General features: G+C 44.9%; 1 protein-coding gene across 5 annotated transcripts in view; it reads right to left on the bottom strand.

The window, feature by feature from the left end:
- The window catches only part of FRMD5 (FERM domain containing 5), a 294,977-nt gene that overhangs the window by 25,600 nt on the left and 257,155 nt on the right, over positions 1–12,222 (bottom strand). For all 5 annotated transcript variants that reach the window (XM_019801587.2, XM_034661042.1, XM_034661040.1 and 2 more), the window contains exons 5-6: positions 5,266–5,363; positions 2,952–3,075 (exon numbers count right to left, since the gene is read on the bottom strand). In XM_019801587.2, coding sequence (XP_019657146.2) covers positions 2,952–3,075; positions 5,266–5,363 — 222 coding nt within the window. The remainder of the gene's footprint in view (positions 1–2,951; positions 3,076–5,265; positions 5,364–12,222) is intronic.

Here is a 12,222-nt window from a genome sequence, read left to right as displayed (position 1 = left end):
ATTGTGCGATCGAGCCCTGTGTTGGGCTCCGCGGTCAGCGGGGAGTCTGCTTGAAAGATTCTCGCCTTCTGCCACTACCCCACTCACTCACACTCTCTTTTTCGCTAATTTATATATCTATATCTATATCTATATCTATATCTATATCTATATTTTAGCATTCAGGGTAAGTCTTACACTCCAGTTTTTCCATAGAGTGTGCTCCCTGCCCTGTTCAGGACCAACTCCAGAGATTCCTGTCTAGGGTCAAAAACTCAGATGTCTTCAGACTGAGGCTGACTACATAATGAATGACATGGGCTGAGTGTAGACAGGAGGGAGTGGTGGGGACTGTGGCGAACTGGGGAATGCTACCTCACTGAATGAGGGCAGCTGCTCCTCAGCTCCAAGACTGTAGTCATGTGGGAATGCAGGGCCCAGCACTGCTAGATGTTAAAAGCACTGCTTGTAAATGGGAAGTCAGAGATACTGATTTTTATGTGGTATTTCACAATTTCAAATACTGTGGGGGCAAACAAAACACACTTGTACACTGGCTGCAGGCCATGGGTTTCTCATCTGTGATCTGATCTAGACTGAAATACAAAGAAGGGGCCTATATATCTCGCTGGTGCTGCCAACGCTTTTCCTTTACCAGAAGGGAACATGGGAATGGAGGGTGAAGAGACAGCAGGAGACAGTGCTGAGCTCCCCAGACTCCACAATAGCTCTGTTTATCCATAGGGTGATGACTATGGAAAGGAAACAAGCAGAAAAAGGAAGAAAGCAGCCCTAGTGCCAAGCCATCTGAGGAGGGGACCTTTAGCATCATTCCCTTTGCTGCTGTTATCACATGCTTTCCTGAGCTCCACACAGAACCAGTGGCAGCGTCACCTCAGGCGCCCTCAGGGTCCAGAGCCCTGGTGAAGCAGACACACTCCTACAGATGGGTTGGTTTCTCTGCGAGGAGAGGTGGGCAGTTTGTCAAGTCAGCAACAACTCTGATGGCTGGTGGGAAGGACTGAAAGTTGCTGATTTCTAAGTTCATCATTCGTCTCGAGTAATACGGTAGTGCAGGAAGACGAGGCAGAGCAGGAAGGAGCAGGCCAGATTCCCCCTAGTGTCCCTCTGGAGAGACATCAGTCAGCACTTTTCTGTGCCAGCCTCCATGCTGCTTGCTGTAAAATCTACCATGAAATAAAGTGCACTGTCTGGGCCCTCCAGGAACTCATGTTAGAGCTGGAGGAAGGAAACAGACATATTTTTACATAATGAAGATGAGGCCAACATGTGCAAGTAGGCATTTTGTTGACTGCAGATTTCTACATCCTTCAGCACACCTGAGGCACAGAGAAGGTGTGTGGGAAATGTTGGTGTGGTAGGCAAAAGGCTGGGCACCACAGGCAGCTAAGCACCACGGCCCCTTCCAGGGAGCGTCCTCATTCCCTGTCTGGAAGCTGGAAGGTCTTGTGGGCTCCATTCATTCCAGGAGTTGGCCCAAGCCTCCAGGGCCCTCAAAGTAGGCATCATTTCCTGGGGGGTCCCCTGTCTCCTGCTAGGTTTCTGGATGGCTGTCCCCACTGCTCTGACCTCTAAAACCCTCCTGGCAGTGCCTCTGGCTGTCCCAGCACATCCTTGATCTCTGCTTTGAATGAACCATGAACCCTCAAAGGTCCATGTTTATTCTGACCTTTACCACAAGGGGCCACTATTTCCCTAACAGTGATGGGAGGAGCCAGCCTGCTCAAAAAAGGCCACACCAGCACAGGGAGACGGATGGGGAGGCGCCAGGGTTTCACCTATGATAGCTGTCTCCATTCCCGGGGAGGGTGGGAGCCAGTGCAATATTAAGTTGAAGCTTAATATTAACATCAGAAATATCTCCCCCCCCCCGCCCTTGGGCATTATCCTTCCCCAGGAAGATAGATAAGCAAACATTTAAAAAGATTTTAAAAAGTTGTACCGTACTAATATGATGGCATGTTTTATTTTACAGCACTGCATTGTATATGGCCTTTTCTCCATGGTTTATCAGTTTGGGGTCTATGTGCTCCCGCATGCCACACAAAGTAGAGTGCATACACACTACTGGTTTTTCTTTTTTTAAAAATTTTGTGTTTTTTGTTTTTTTGAAGATGTATTTATTTTAGAGAGAGAGCACGTGTGGGGGGGGAGGGGCAGAAGGAGAGAGGAAGAGAAGCAGACTCCCTGCTGAGGGTGGAGCCGGACACAGGGCTTGATATCATGACCTGAGCTGAAATCAAGAGTGGAACACTTAACTGACTGAGCCGCCCAGGCTCTTCTGTTTTGTTTTGTTTTAAACAGTCTTCTAGAAAATCCTACATAATATGGGTGAGCGGATATATTAATGCTATTTTATGGAATTTGGCATATTCTGGGCAAAGAGAATCTAAGGAGGACAAGCCTCCTGCTTCCAGCTGCTTCTCCCCTCCTTCCCTCTGTGTAGGGCTGTGGGTTGGGTGAGGCAGTACTGAAGACACAGCCCCTGGACCAAGTGCTCTCAGGGCACCCCCAGCATTTATGAACCAGGCCAGCCCTGCACAGTCCCATCCACTGACCCAGAAGCCATCTGTCACACTGCCACAGACTGAAGGTAGAGGCTTACCCATTTTTCACATGCCTCCTATTTTCTCTTCTGTTGTTTCTTTTATGTTTTTCTTTTCCTTTTCCCTAGTCCACGCTTCTTCCCTCTCTCTCTTCATTTATCTTAGTGAAGCAGATACACTTCAGAGGCCAGTCCCTCTCTGTTCTCCTTACAATATAATGTCCCTGCTGCCCTCAAGCCTCAGCCTACACCAGGGTTTGGGGTTGTGCTGTCAGTGGAATGGTGAAAATGGCACATCCCAGAGTCAGGAGGACTGGGTCTGTAGGAGCAGAGGGCGCAGCTCAGGGTTTGTGTGGTCAGGCTTTGGAGGACCAAGTGTCCTGAGCCTGAACCAAGGGTCACGTACCTGAGTTCTGTTTTGTGAATCTCAGCAATTTTCCTTTCCAGCTTCTCTGAATGTTTTGGGAAAAACTGGAACTTGGAGCTGTAGCCTTCAGGGTGTTTCCCTGGGTCATAATCCCCAATCTCCGCTTGCAAAAGGAAAGCAGAGTAAAACAGTTGTGGAGATAGGTAAATCATCACTGGTAAAGCAACAAGAAATTAACACACAGAACAAAAGCCAAAGCATATACCAAATTTATAAAGAACAATGGATCTTGAGCATGGCTGTGGGTCAGGCAGAGGGCATGCCCCTCAGAAGCATGCCTACCTTTGTTTTCCCAGGTGTGCGCTCTGGGTTGATACCAAGCCTAAGCAGAGACACTACAGCCAAGTCTGTGTTCTGTGGTCACCACAAGTAAATATGCAATAAAAGAGCAGAAGCCTGCATCGCGGTCTTTATCCATTCAGCCTCGAGAAAAGGGATGGGATCAATGCTCTTTGTGGCAGCACAGGAGACAGCTTGATCAGGATGATACAGTCTTTTGAGCCTGAGCCAGATCAGAAGTCTAAGTCTCAGTTTGGAGGATTTTAGCAGGGACACACGGATGAATGAGCCATGACCCAAACTCAGAAGTCAACTCTTAGTCCAAATCAAATCAAATCAAATCAAATCAAATCAAATCAAATCAAATCAAATGAATACATTTGAGTAAATACTCATTCAGGGCTAGCCAGGTGTCAGGCCCCTTGGAGAGAACCTCAGAGTGGGAAGACTGGCTAAAACTGGCCATTGAGTTGAGGAGCACCCCGTTTCCTAGTTTTCTGCACAGGGTGGGGGGCTTTTTCCTCCACCCATTTAGAAAGAGTCCATCCCTAAAGCTGCTGGGATCTCAGATCGGTGAGCTCTGTGGCGGGGAGGGTGGTAGGCCCATGGCGCTCTCCACAAAGCAAGTCAGAACGCAGCCCACTACACAGGAAGTGTTTCACAGGGAACATCACGAATATGTTAGGAGGAAGTATGTTAAAAAGTGCCAGCTGCTTCGTGGTTGTCTTTTCTCCTTTAGTGAGAACCACAACCAGAGCCCATGAGGAATCTTGAGGGATGAGAAAATATTAAGAGGAAAATGTGCCCTCCTCTCACAGGTGAATATCGTACTTGTGCACAAATCGACTCATTGTGTCTTCCAAATTACTTGGGAATTTCTATTGTTCAGCAAGAGACTAAAAGCTTCCCTAGGCCTATAGTCCAGAGTGACCTTGAGCCATGAAGTCATTTATTATGATTTTATTTAGAAATCTCCAAGTGGAAAACATCAATATTGGACATCAATTATTTCTTCAAAGGGAAAAAATAGAACAATTCAATATGGTTGTCAGGGTAAATCTGGTGGAAAGACTGGGGTTTAAAATCTCACTTAGGACCAAGTTCTCCTTTAAAAATGAAGAGGTTCTCTTTCTGTACTTAGAGTTGGCAGGCACCTTCTAGACTTGGTGATTAGGTGCTTTTTAAAAACAGGACTCTCAGAAGTCAAAGTTGCAATGTGTGGACTTTTACATTCTTAATGCAGCTATGATATTTCTCCTAACAGAAGAACTATAGTTTTTTATTGGCAAGCATTTTTCAGGTTCTCTTCACAAAGTAGCTTCCTGGAGTTCACAGATTTCCAATTAAGAGTTCAGATTCTTTAATGGAAACCGTGATTTTAGTGCTGTGGTCCCGAACAATCTGGTGACAGTTTCAGGCCTAAGGACTAAGAGAAGTCTCGAAAGTGCACTTAGGAGCCCCTGCATTTCAGGGAAGGAGAAGGCTTCACATACATGAAGACTGCATACCTTTCCCGCTATTTTGCAAAAAAAGGGAAAAAAGGCAGTTGGCATCAACTGGATACAGATTCAACCCTGCCTTATTAGGATGCTAGGAAATGCGTCTGTTACTTGTAAACACTCCAACCCTGACCACTCTGAATGGAAAGGTCTCTGAAAGGGACACCAGAATTCCAAGATACTTCACACCTTTGAGATTTGCATGAAAGTCTAGGAAAAAATTCATTTAAATGACTTTCCAGAGTCTCAGTAACTCTATCAACCAAGGGCGGAGGAAACCCCAAACAGGGTCACAATGAGCTGAAGGTGTTGGCCTGCAGAAAGACCTTGGGCACAGCATAGGGTTGAGTGGTCGGAGCTTTCGGGACCTAGGGCATCTAGGCAAAGTCCTCCCACTCAGACTCTGCTTCAAGTCAGATACTGTTTATATCCAAGAAGTAGTCATCTGTAGTAACTGAAATAATATAATCAGTACTCAGCATGAAAAGCAAATTCATCTTGTCAAAAGTCATTACCTTGAAGGATGTAAGCTGCTAACAAGGCAGCATCTGATGTTTTACAGAGGAGGCGGCCATGGTAGAGATCCCTTTTGATCTGTAGGAAGACTAAGTACCTGGAGAGAAAACAGAGGCTGAACTAGAAAGGATTTCTCTGAGGGCTTTAAAGACATAAGGGTGGAATAAAAGCCTATCAAAATTCTCGTCAGGGTACTTTTTTACTACATTAAAACCAATTTAAAATGTACCACAGAACAAATGTGTTTTCTGTTTTCCTGAAGACTTCCAAGTACTTTGCCCCGAACTGATGTGGGGTTCAATTCAAAACAACCTGTCAGTTTCCTTCAGGAGCTCAAAACAGAATTGGTGCTTTCTGGCAAAAACACTGTGCCCCACTCCAGTGCTAGGTTTTGGAAGGAGCCAGCCGTGGCCCATTCAGTGCTGAAAAAGAAACCTGTGTCAGCAGAGAGGGGCCAGCTGGGCCTCTCTCCACCGCGGATTCTGGCTAATGTTTCTTCTTACGAAGCGGAACTAGCCCAAGGAGGAGTTCTGCCTTGGCTTGCCAAGACAACCTGCCCGCGTGCGGAACAGTCTTCATTTATTGGCAGAGCTCAACTGGACCGCTCAGAATTTGAAGAAGGTGTAAAAAGGGCCACTAGTGAAGGAAAAGCACAGCTACTGTGGCTAGTGTTTCTTCAGAGAAAGCTCTCACCTCAGATGGAAGCAGGACAGCAGAATAACAGCTAATAGTAGCTGATACGTACTGAGCACTTACTATCTGCCAGCCCGGTGTTTTGCACTTTACATGCAATATCTCATCCAATTCTCACCTCATACTCCGAAATAGGTACTATCATCCCCTCCTTTTTTAAAAAAATTTTAATTCCAGTATAGTCAACATACAGTGTTATATTATTCCCCTCTTTTAAGATAGAGGCACTGAGGCTTAAGTGATTTTTCTCAACGGTACACAACTGGGAAGTGGCAGAGCCAGGATTTGAATTCAGGACTCTAAGACCCTTGAGGCTGGCTCTTAGTCACTCTGTTATATGGCCCTCCTTGCTTTATAACTGCTTCAAAGTTTCACAAGGAGTTGGGTTCCTGTCACAGTGGAATGGAATTGTTGACTCTATTTTGAAATGTCTTTACAAGGAGTAGGTCTCTGATATCAAAACTTTATAGGTGCCCTGAAAAGAGCAAAAGCCAAGGGTATCAAACCCTTAAGTGTGTCACCCACCACAGTGATGTCTTGTCCTGGGGCATCTATGGTGATTTAGAAATATGCCTACAGATTCTTTGATACTCCTCATTTCCAGAAGTAGAGCTTAATTCTCTCCCTTTGGGTATAGTTTGGACTTAGTGACTTGCTTCTAACAAACAGAATAAAGCAGAAGTGCTAGTGTCTAAAATCTGAGACCAGGTCATAAAGAAATGAATCCTCCAGTCAGACCTTCAGATGACTGCAAGCCCATGAGATACCCTGAGCCAGAGTCACCCAGGTAAGCCACTCCTGAATTCCTGACCCACAGAAATGGAGAGAAAATAAATGCTTATCATTTTAAGCCAAGTTTTGTGGCACTCTGTTAACCATAGATAACTACAGAATCGCTACAGGAGTAATGGAAATGTAAAATTCCCCTGAACTCCATCAGTCTGAAGCACAAAGAAGTTGGGCCCTCTCTGGACCGCTAGAGGTTTCCAATGCTTTTGTTTTCAGGCTGAAGAATAATACAGAGGATTCTGTGCCCATTTGCTCCCCTGAAAATGCTCAAAAGAAAGAGGACCATTGACAGTGTAACTTCTGGGGTAGGGAGGGGTCCCGGAAGGTGACTCAGAGAGCCTGGGCTTACTGATTCAAGTAACTAACAAACAGATGCAGGAGGAATTGGCCCTGATACTCAAAAGTGTGGCCCACAAATCAGGGGGGGTCAGCATCATCTGGGACCTTGTTGGAAGTGGGGAATATTAGGCCTAGACCTACTGAATTGTTTTAACAATATCCCCAGGTGACTTATATATGAAGTTTGAGAAGCATTGTCCTAAGAATATTCGAAAGCATTCATCTAACCACATCAGGATGGACTGCCCTCCCCAAACCAAAGGGAAGGCGAGTACTGTCGTCTGGAAGTTGATAAGAACTCCGCTCCTCACAACCAGCCACCACCAGCAGCAGCAGCACCCCCACTCTGCCGCAGTGTTTGCCATGAAAAACTGAAAGAAAAAGACATCATGTCGAGTGAATAATTAAGATGGATCTACCAAATCTACTCGTCCTCACTCTGCTTCCCACAGTAAAATGCCACACCAACGTATGGGAGAGAGGGAAGGAGGGCAGAGAGAGAGGAAAGGAGGGAGGGGGGCAAATTTGGGAGGCGAAGGGAGGGGGAGAGATGGAGGGGGAGAGTGCTTTTTTGCCTCTCACTGCTCCAACTCCCACCTCCCACAGGCTTTGGCAGGATGTGGAAGCAAACCTTTTCTTTTGTCCCTTACTCAGTGATCATTCCCTGGGCCTGAGTCCATATATCACTCCTTCTGTACCTCTCTGTCTGTGTCCACAATTCAGGGACAGCACATACCGGACTACAGGAGATATTTGAAAGGGACAAGGCTCTGGGCAGTGATTGTCAATGTGGCAGTGAGGAGAACATCCCCTGGGGGGGAGCACATCAGAATCTGTATGTGTCTCCTGGGTTTGAAAAAAACCCACTGGAGCTTCTGATTTGCTTTCTTCCCACCCAGGGGGAACATGCTCCTGACACAGAACCATTGTGTTTATGAGGCATCTTTATTTTTTTATTTTTTAAAGATTTTATTTATCTGACAGAGAGTGCACAAGCAGGGGGAGCAACAGTCAGAGGGAGAGGGAGAAGCAGGCTCTCCACTGAGCAGGGATCTGGATGCAAGTCTTGATCCCAGGACCCTGAGATCATGCCCTGAGCTGAAGGCAGATGCTTAACTGACAGAGCCACCCAGGTGGCCCATGCATCTTTATTGTTGGTTGCATGGTGGGTGCCTCCAGTGAGCTGAAAAGGATACAGGCTTTCCACTGCTGAGTGGGGTTTCTTTAGACTTCTGGAGGTAGAGCAGCTACGGGGGGGGGGGGTCAAGGGTAAGACCACGGGGACATTGTCAGGCAATGGTGCAGCAATTGGAGGGGGCAAGGAAAGGGGGGGCAAATCAACATCCTACAAAACAAAGCACAGCTTTAGAAGACAGTAATACAGCATCCTTTCCTGATTAAAACCCTTCAGAATGTAAGGAGAGAGGGTACATTCCTCAATTTCATAAAAACCATCAATGAAAAGCCTACAGCGAATATCATTCTCAATGGGGAAAAGCTGAAAGCCTTTCCCTTAAGATCAGGAACACGACAAGGATGCCCACTCTTGCCATTATTATTCAACATAGTACTAGAAGTCCTTGCAACAGCAATTGGACAACAAAAAGGGATAAAAGGTATCCAAATTGGCCAAGAAGAAGTCAAACTGTCTCTCTTTGCAAATGACATGATACTCTATATGGAAAACCCAAAAGACTCCACCCCCAAACTACTAGAAGTTATAGAGCAATTCAGAAATGTGGCAGGATACAAAATCAATGCTCAGAAATCAGTTGTATTTCTAGACACGAACAATGAGATTGAAGAAAGAGAAATTAGGGAATCCATTGCATTTACAATAGCACCAAAAATCATATGTTATCTTGGAATTAACTTAACCAGAGACGTAAAGGATCTATATTCTAGGAACTACAAATCACTCTTGAAAGACACTGAAGAAGACACAAAAAGATGGAAAAATATTCCCTGCTCATGGATCAGAAGAATAAACATAGTAAAAATGCCTATGCTACCCAGAGCAATCTACACTTTCAATGCTATCCCGATCAAAAAATCAATGACATTTTTCAAAGAACTGGAACAAATAGCCCTTAAATTTGTGTGGAACGAGAAAAGGCCCCGAATCGCCAAGCAATTGTTGAAAAGGAAGAACAGAGCTGGGGGCATCACACTGCTGGATTTCAAGCTATACTACAAAGCTGTGATCACAAAGACAGCATGGTACTGGCACAAAAACAGACACATAGACCAATGGAACAGAATAGAGAACCCAGAAATGGACCCTTGGCTCTTTCGGTAACTAATCTTTGACAAAGCAGGAAAGAACATCCAGTGGAAAAAAGACAGTCTCTTCAATAAATGGTGCTGGGAAAATTGGACAGCCATATGTAAAAGAATGAAACTTGACCACTCCCTCACACCATACACAAAGATAAACTCCAAATGGATGAAAGAACTCGATGTGAGACAGCAATCCATCAAAATCATAGAGGAGAACAGGCTGCAGCCTCTTTGACATCGGCCACAGCAATTTTTTTCATGACACGTCTCCAAAGGCAAGAGAAACAAAAGAAAAAATGAACTCGTGGGACTTCATCAAGATAAAAAGCTTCTGCACAGCCAAGGAAACAGTAAAAAAACAAAGAGGCAGCCCACGGAATGGGAGAAGATATTTGCAAATGACACTACAGATAAAAGACTAGTATCCAAGATCTACAAAGAACTTCTCAAACTCAATACACGTGAAACCAATAATCAAATAAAAAAAATGGGCAGAAGATATGAACAGACACTTTTCCAATGAAGATATACAAATGGCTAACAGACACATGAAAAAATGTTCAATTGTTAGCCATCAGGGAAATTCAAATCAAAACCACATTGAGATACCACCTTACGGCAGTTAGAATGGCAAAAACTGACAAGGCAGGAGACAACAAATGTTGGAGAGAATGTGGAGAAAGGGGATCCCTCTTACACTGTTGGTGGGAATGCAAGTTGGTATAGCCACTTTGGAAAACAGTGTGGAAGTCCCTCAAAAAGTAAAAAATTGAGCCACCCTATGATCCAGCAATTGCACTACCTGGTATTTACCCCAAAGATACAGACGTAGTGAAGAGAAGGGCCATATGCACCCCAATGTTCATAGTAGCATTGTCCACAATAGCTAATAAGTCAAGTAGAGAAAGACAATTATCATATGGTTTCACTCATTTATGGAACATAAGAAATAGGAAGATCGATAAGAGAAGAAAGGGAAGAAGGAAGAGGGGGTAAACAGAAGGGGGAATGAACCATGAGAGGGAGGAGATTATGCTAAGTGAAATAAGTCAAGTAGAGAAAGACAATTATCATATGGTTTCACTCATTTATGGAACATAAGAAATAGGAAGATCGATAAGAGAAGAAAGGGAAGAAGGAAGAGGGGGTAAACAGAAGGGGGAATGAACCATGAGAGACTGTGGACTCGGAAACAAACTGAGGGCTTCAGGGGGGAGGTGGGTGGAGGATTGGGACAGGTCGGTGATGGGTAATAAGGAGGGCACATATTGCATGGTGCACTGGGTATTATACGCAAATAATGAATCATGGAACATTACATCAAAAACTAAGGATATACTGTATGGTAACTAACATAACAAAATAAAAATTATTATTAAAAAAAAAGAAGAAGTGGGCTCATGAAAGAATCAACCATCAGCTTCAGAGGACAGAGCTGTACTAGGGGTCCCCCTCCCTTTTCTGCCATGGTGGCTTTCATCAAGCTTCTTGTTTTGTTCATTGAAGGAGGTAACCAATGAGTCGCTATTGTTGGACATGAGAATATATCCCACGTGACTCATAGCATGCCTAGACCTATTCTCAAGAGAACATGGCATATCCTCCCCTGCCACACATGGACCTAAGGAAGACTATCTTGTTGCCTGAGACACCGCCACTAGGGCCACTTTGCTACCAGGGAAGAGATTAGCCTGCCGGGGCCACCCAACCTAGCCAGCTCCTCATGAGCAGGCTCGTTGGGTTACCCAATCTCAGAGACTCAGAATAGCAGTTACAGAGCCTAATTCTCTCACACGTGAGGCAACAGAAGTCTAGACATGTAGAGTGACTTGTCTGAGGTGATACAGTAATCAGAATCAAGGAAGGCCTCCTGACTCAGCGCCTGATGCTTTTTCTACCTCCATGGTAATTCAATTAGTTATTAGAGAAAGAGGGTCCTAAATGAAGAGAACGTCATTGAAGAGAAATTCTCATTGGAACCAAAGAAGAAATCAGCCTTAGAACAGATTTAAGACAACAAGCTTATCCTTAGGACACTTTGGGTAAACTTGGCCAATCTTTTCCTGGCCTCATCCCCATTTTTGTTTAATGCCAACGTTGTCCTTATTTAATGGAGGTGTGAATTGGGACTATCTGAAGGCAGAGTAAGTGAAAACTTAAAAAGATAGCCAAGGAAAACCTGTCTTTGTGACATGTGCATCTCTCCAAGGTATTGGCTGTGGCACTGTGCTTTCTGATACAGAGGGTGGAGATGATTCCACAGATGGTTCCAGAATTAAAGCTTCTGACCTCTGGAAAGAACTGGCATTTCCTGAAGAGTTCTTACTTTGGCCCTGACTTTCCTTCATCAGATTCTTTGTCCCCGGCTTCCTCTATAATCTTATAAGGAGACTTGCAGTCAGAGATTTTTTTTTAATTTACTCTTAATACTCTAGAGAGCCTGTACGTCTTGTGCTTAGCTCACCTACTCACCCTCCCTTCCTCCCATCCATCATCCATCCATCCATCCATCCATCCATCCATCCATCCACATCCATCCATCCATCCATCCATCCATCCATCCATCCAGGTCTGAGCACTTACACATGCCAGGCTCTGCCACAGGTGCTGGGAATACAGAAGGAACAAAACAGAATCCCCACTCTTATGGAGCTTACATTCCACTGGGGAGAGACAGACGGCAAAACAATAACAAAATAATAATGATTTACTGAATGCATGTTGTGAGCCACACACTGTACTGAGATTGTTGCTTGCCTTGTAGCACAGCTGAAGAACAACCTGGAATTTGAACCCAGATCTTTTCCATACCTTTGTCCAGGGTTGGCAAACTATGACCTGCCTCCAGAGTTTCC

This window comes from Ailuropoda melanoleuca, chromosome 5 (genome assembly GCF_002007445.2).
Source record: "Ailuropoda melanoleuca isolate Jingjing chromosome 5, ASM200744v2, whole genome shotgun sequence".
In the NCBI taxonomy this organism is placed as follows: Eukaryota; Metazoa; Chordata; class Mammalia; order Carnivora; family Ursidae; genus Ailuropoda; species Ailuropoda melanoleuca.
This window is presented reverse-complemented; position numbering and strand designations above follow the sequence as displayed.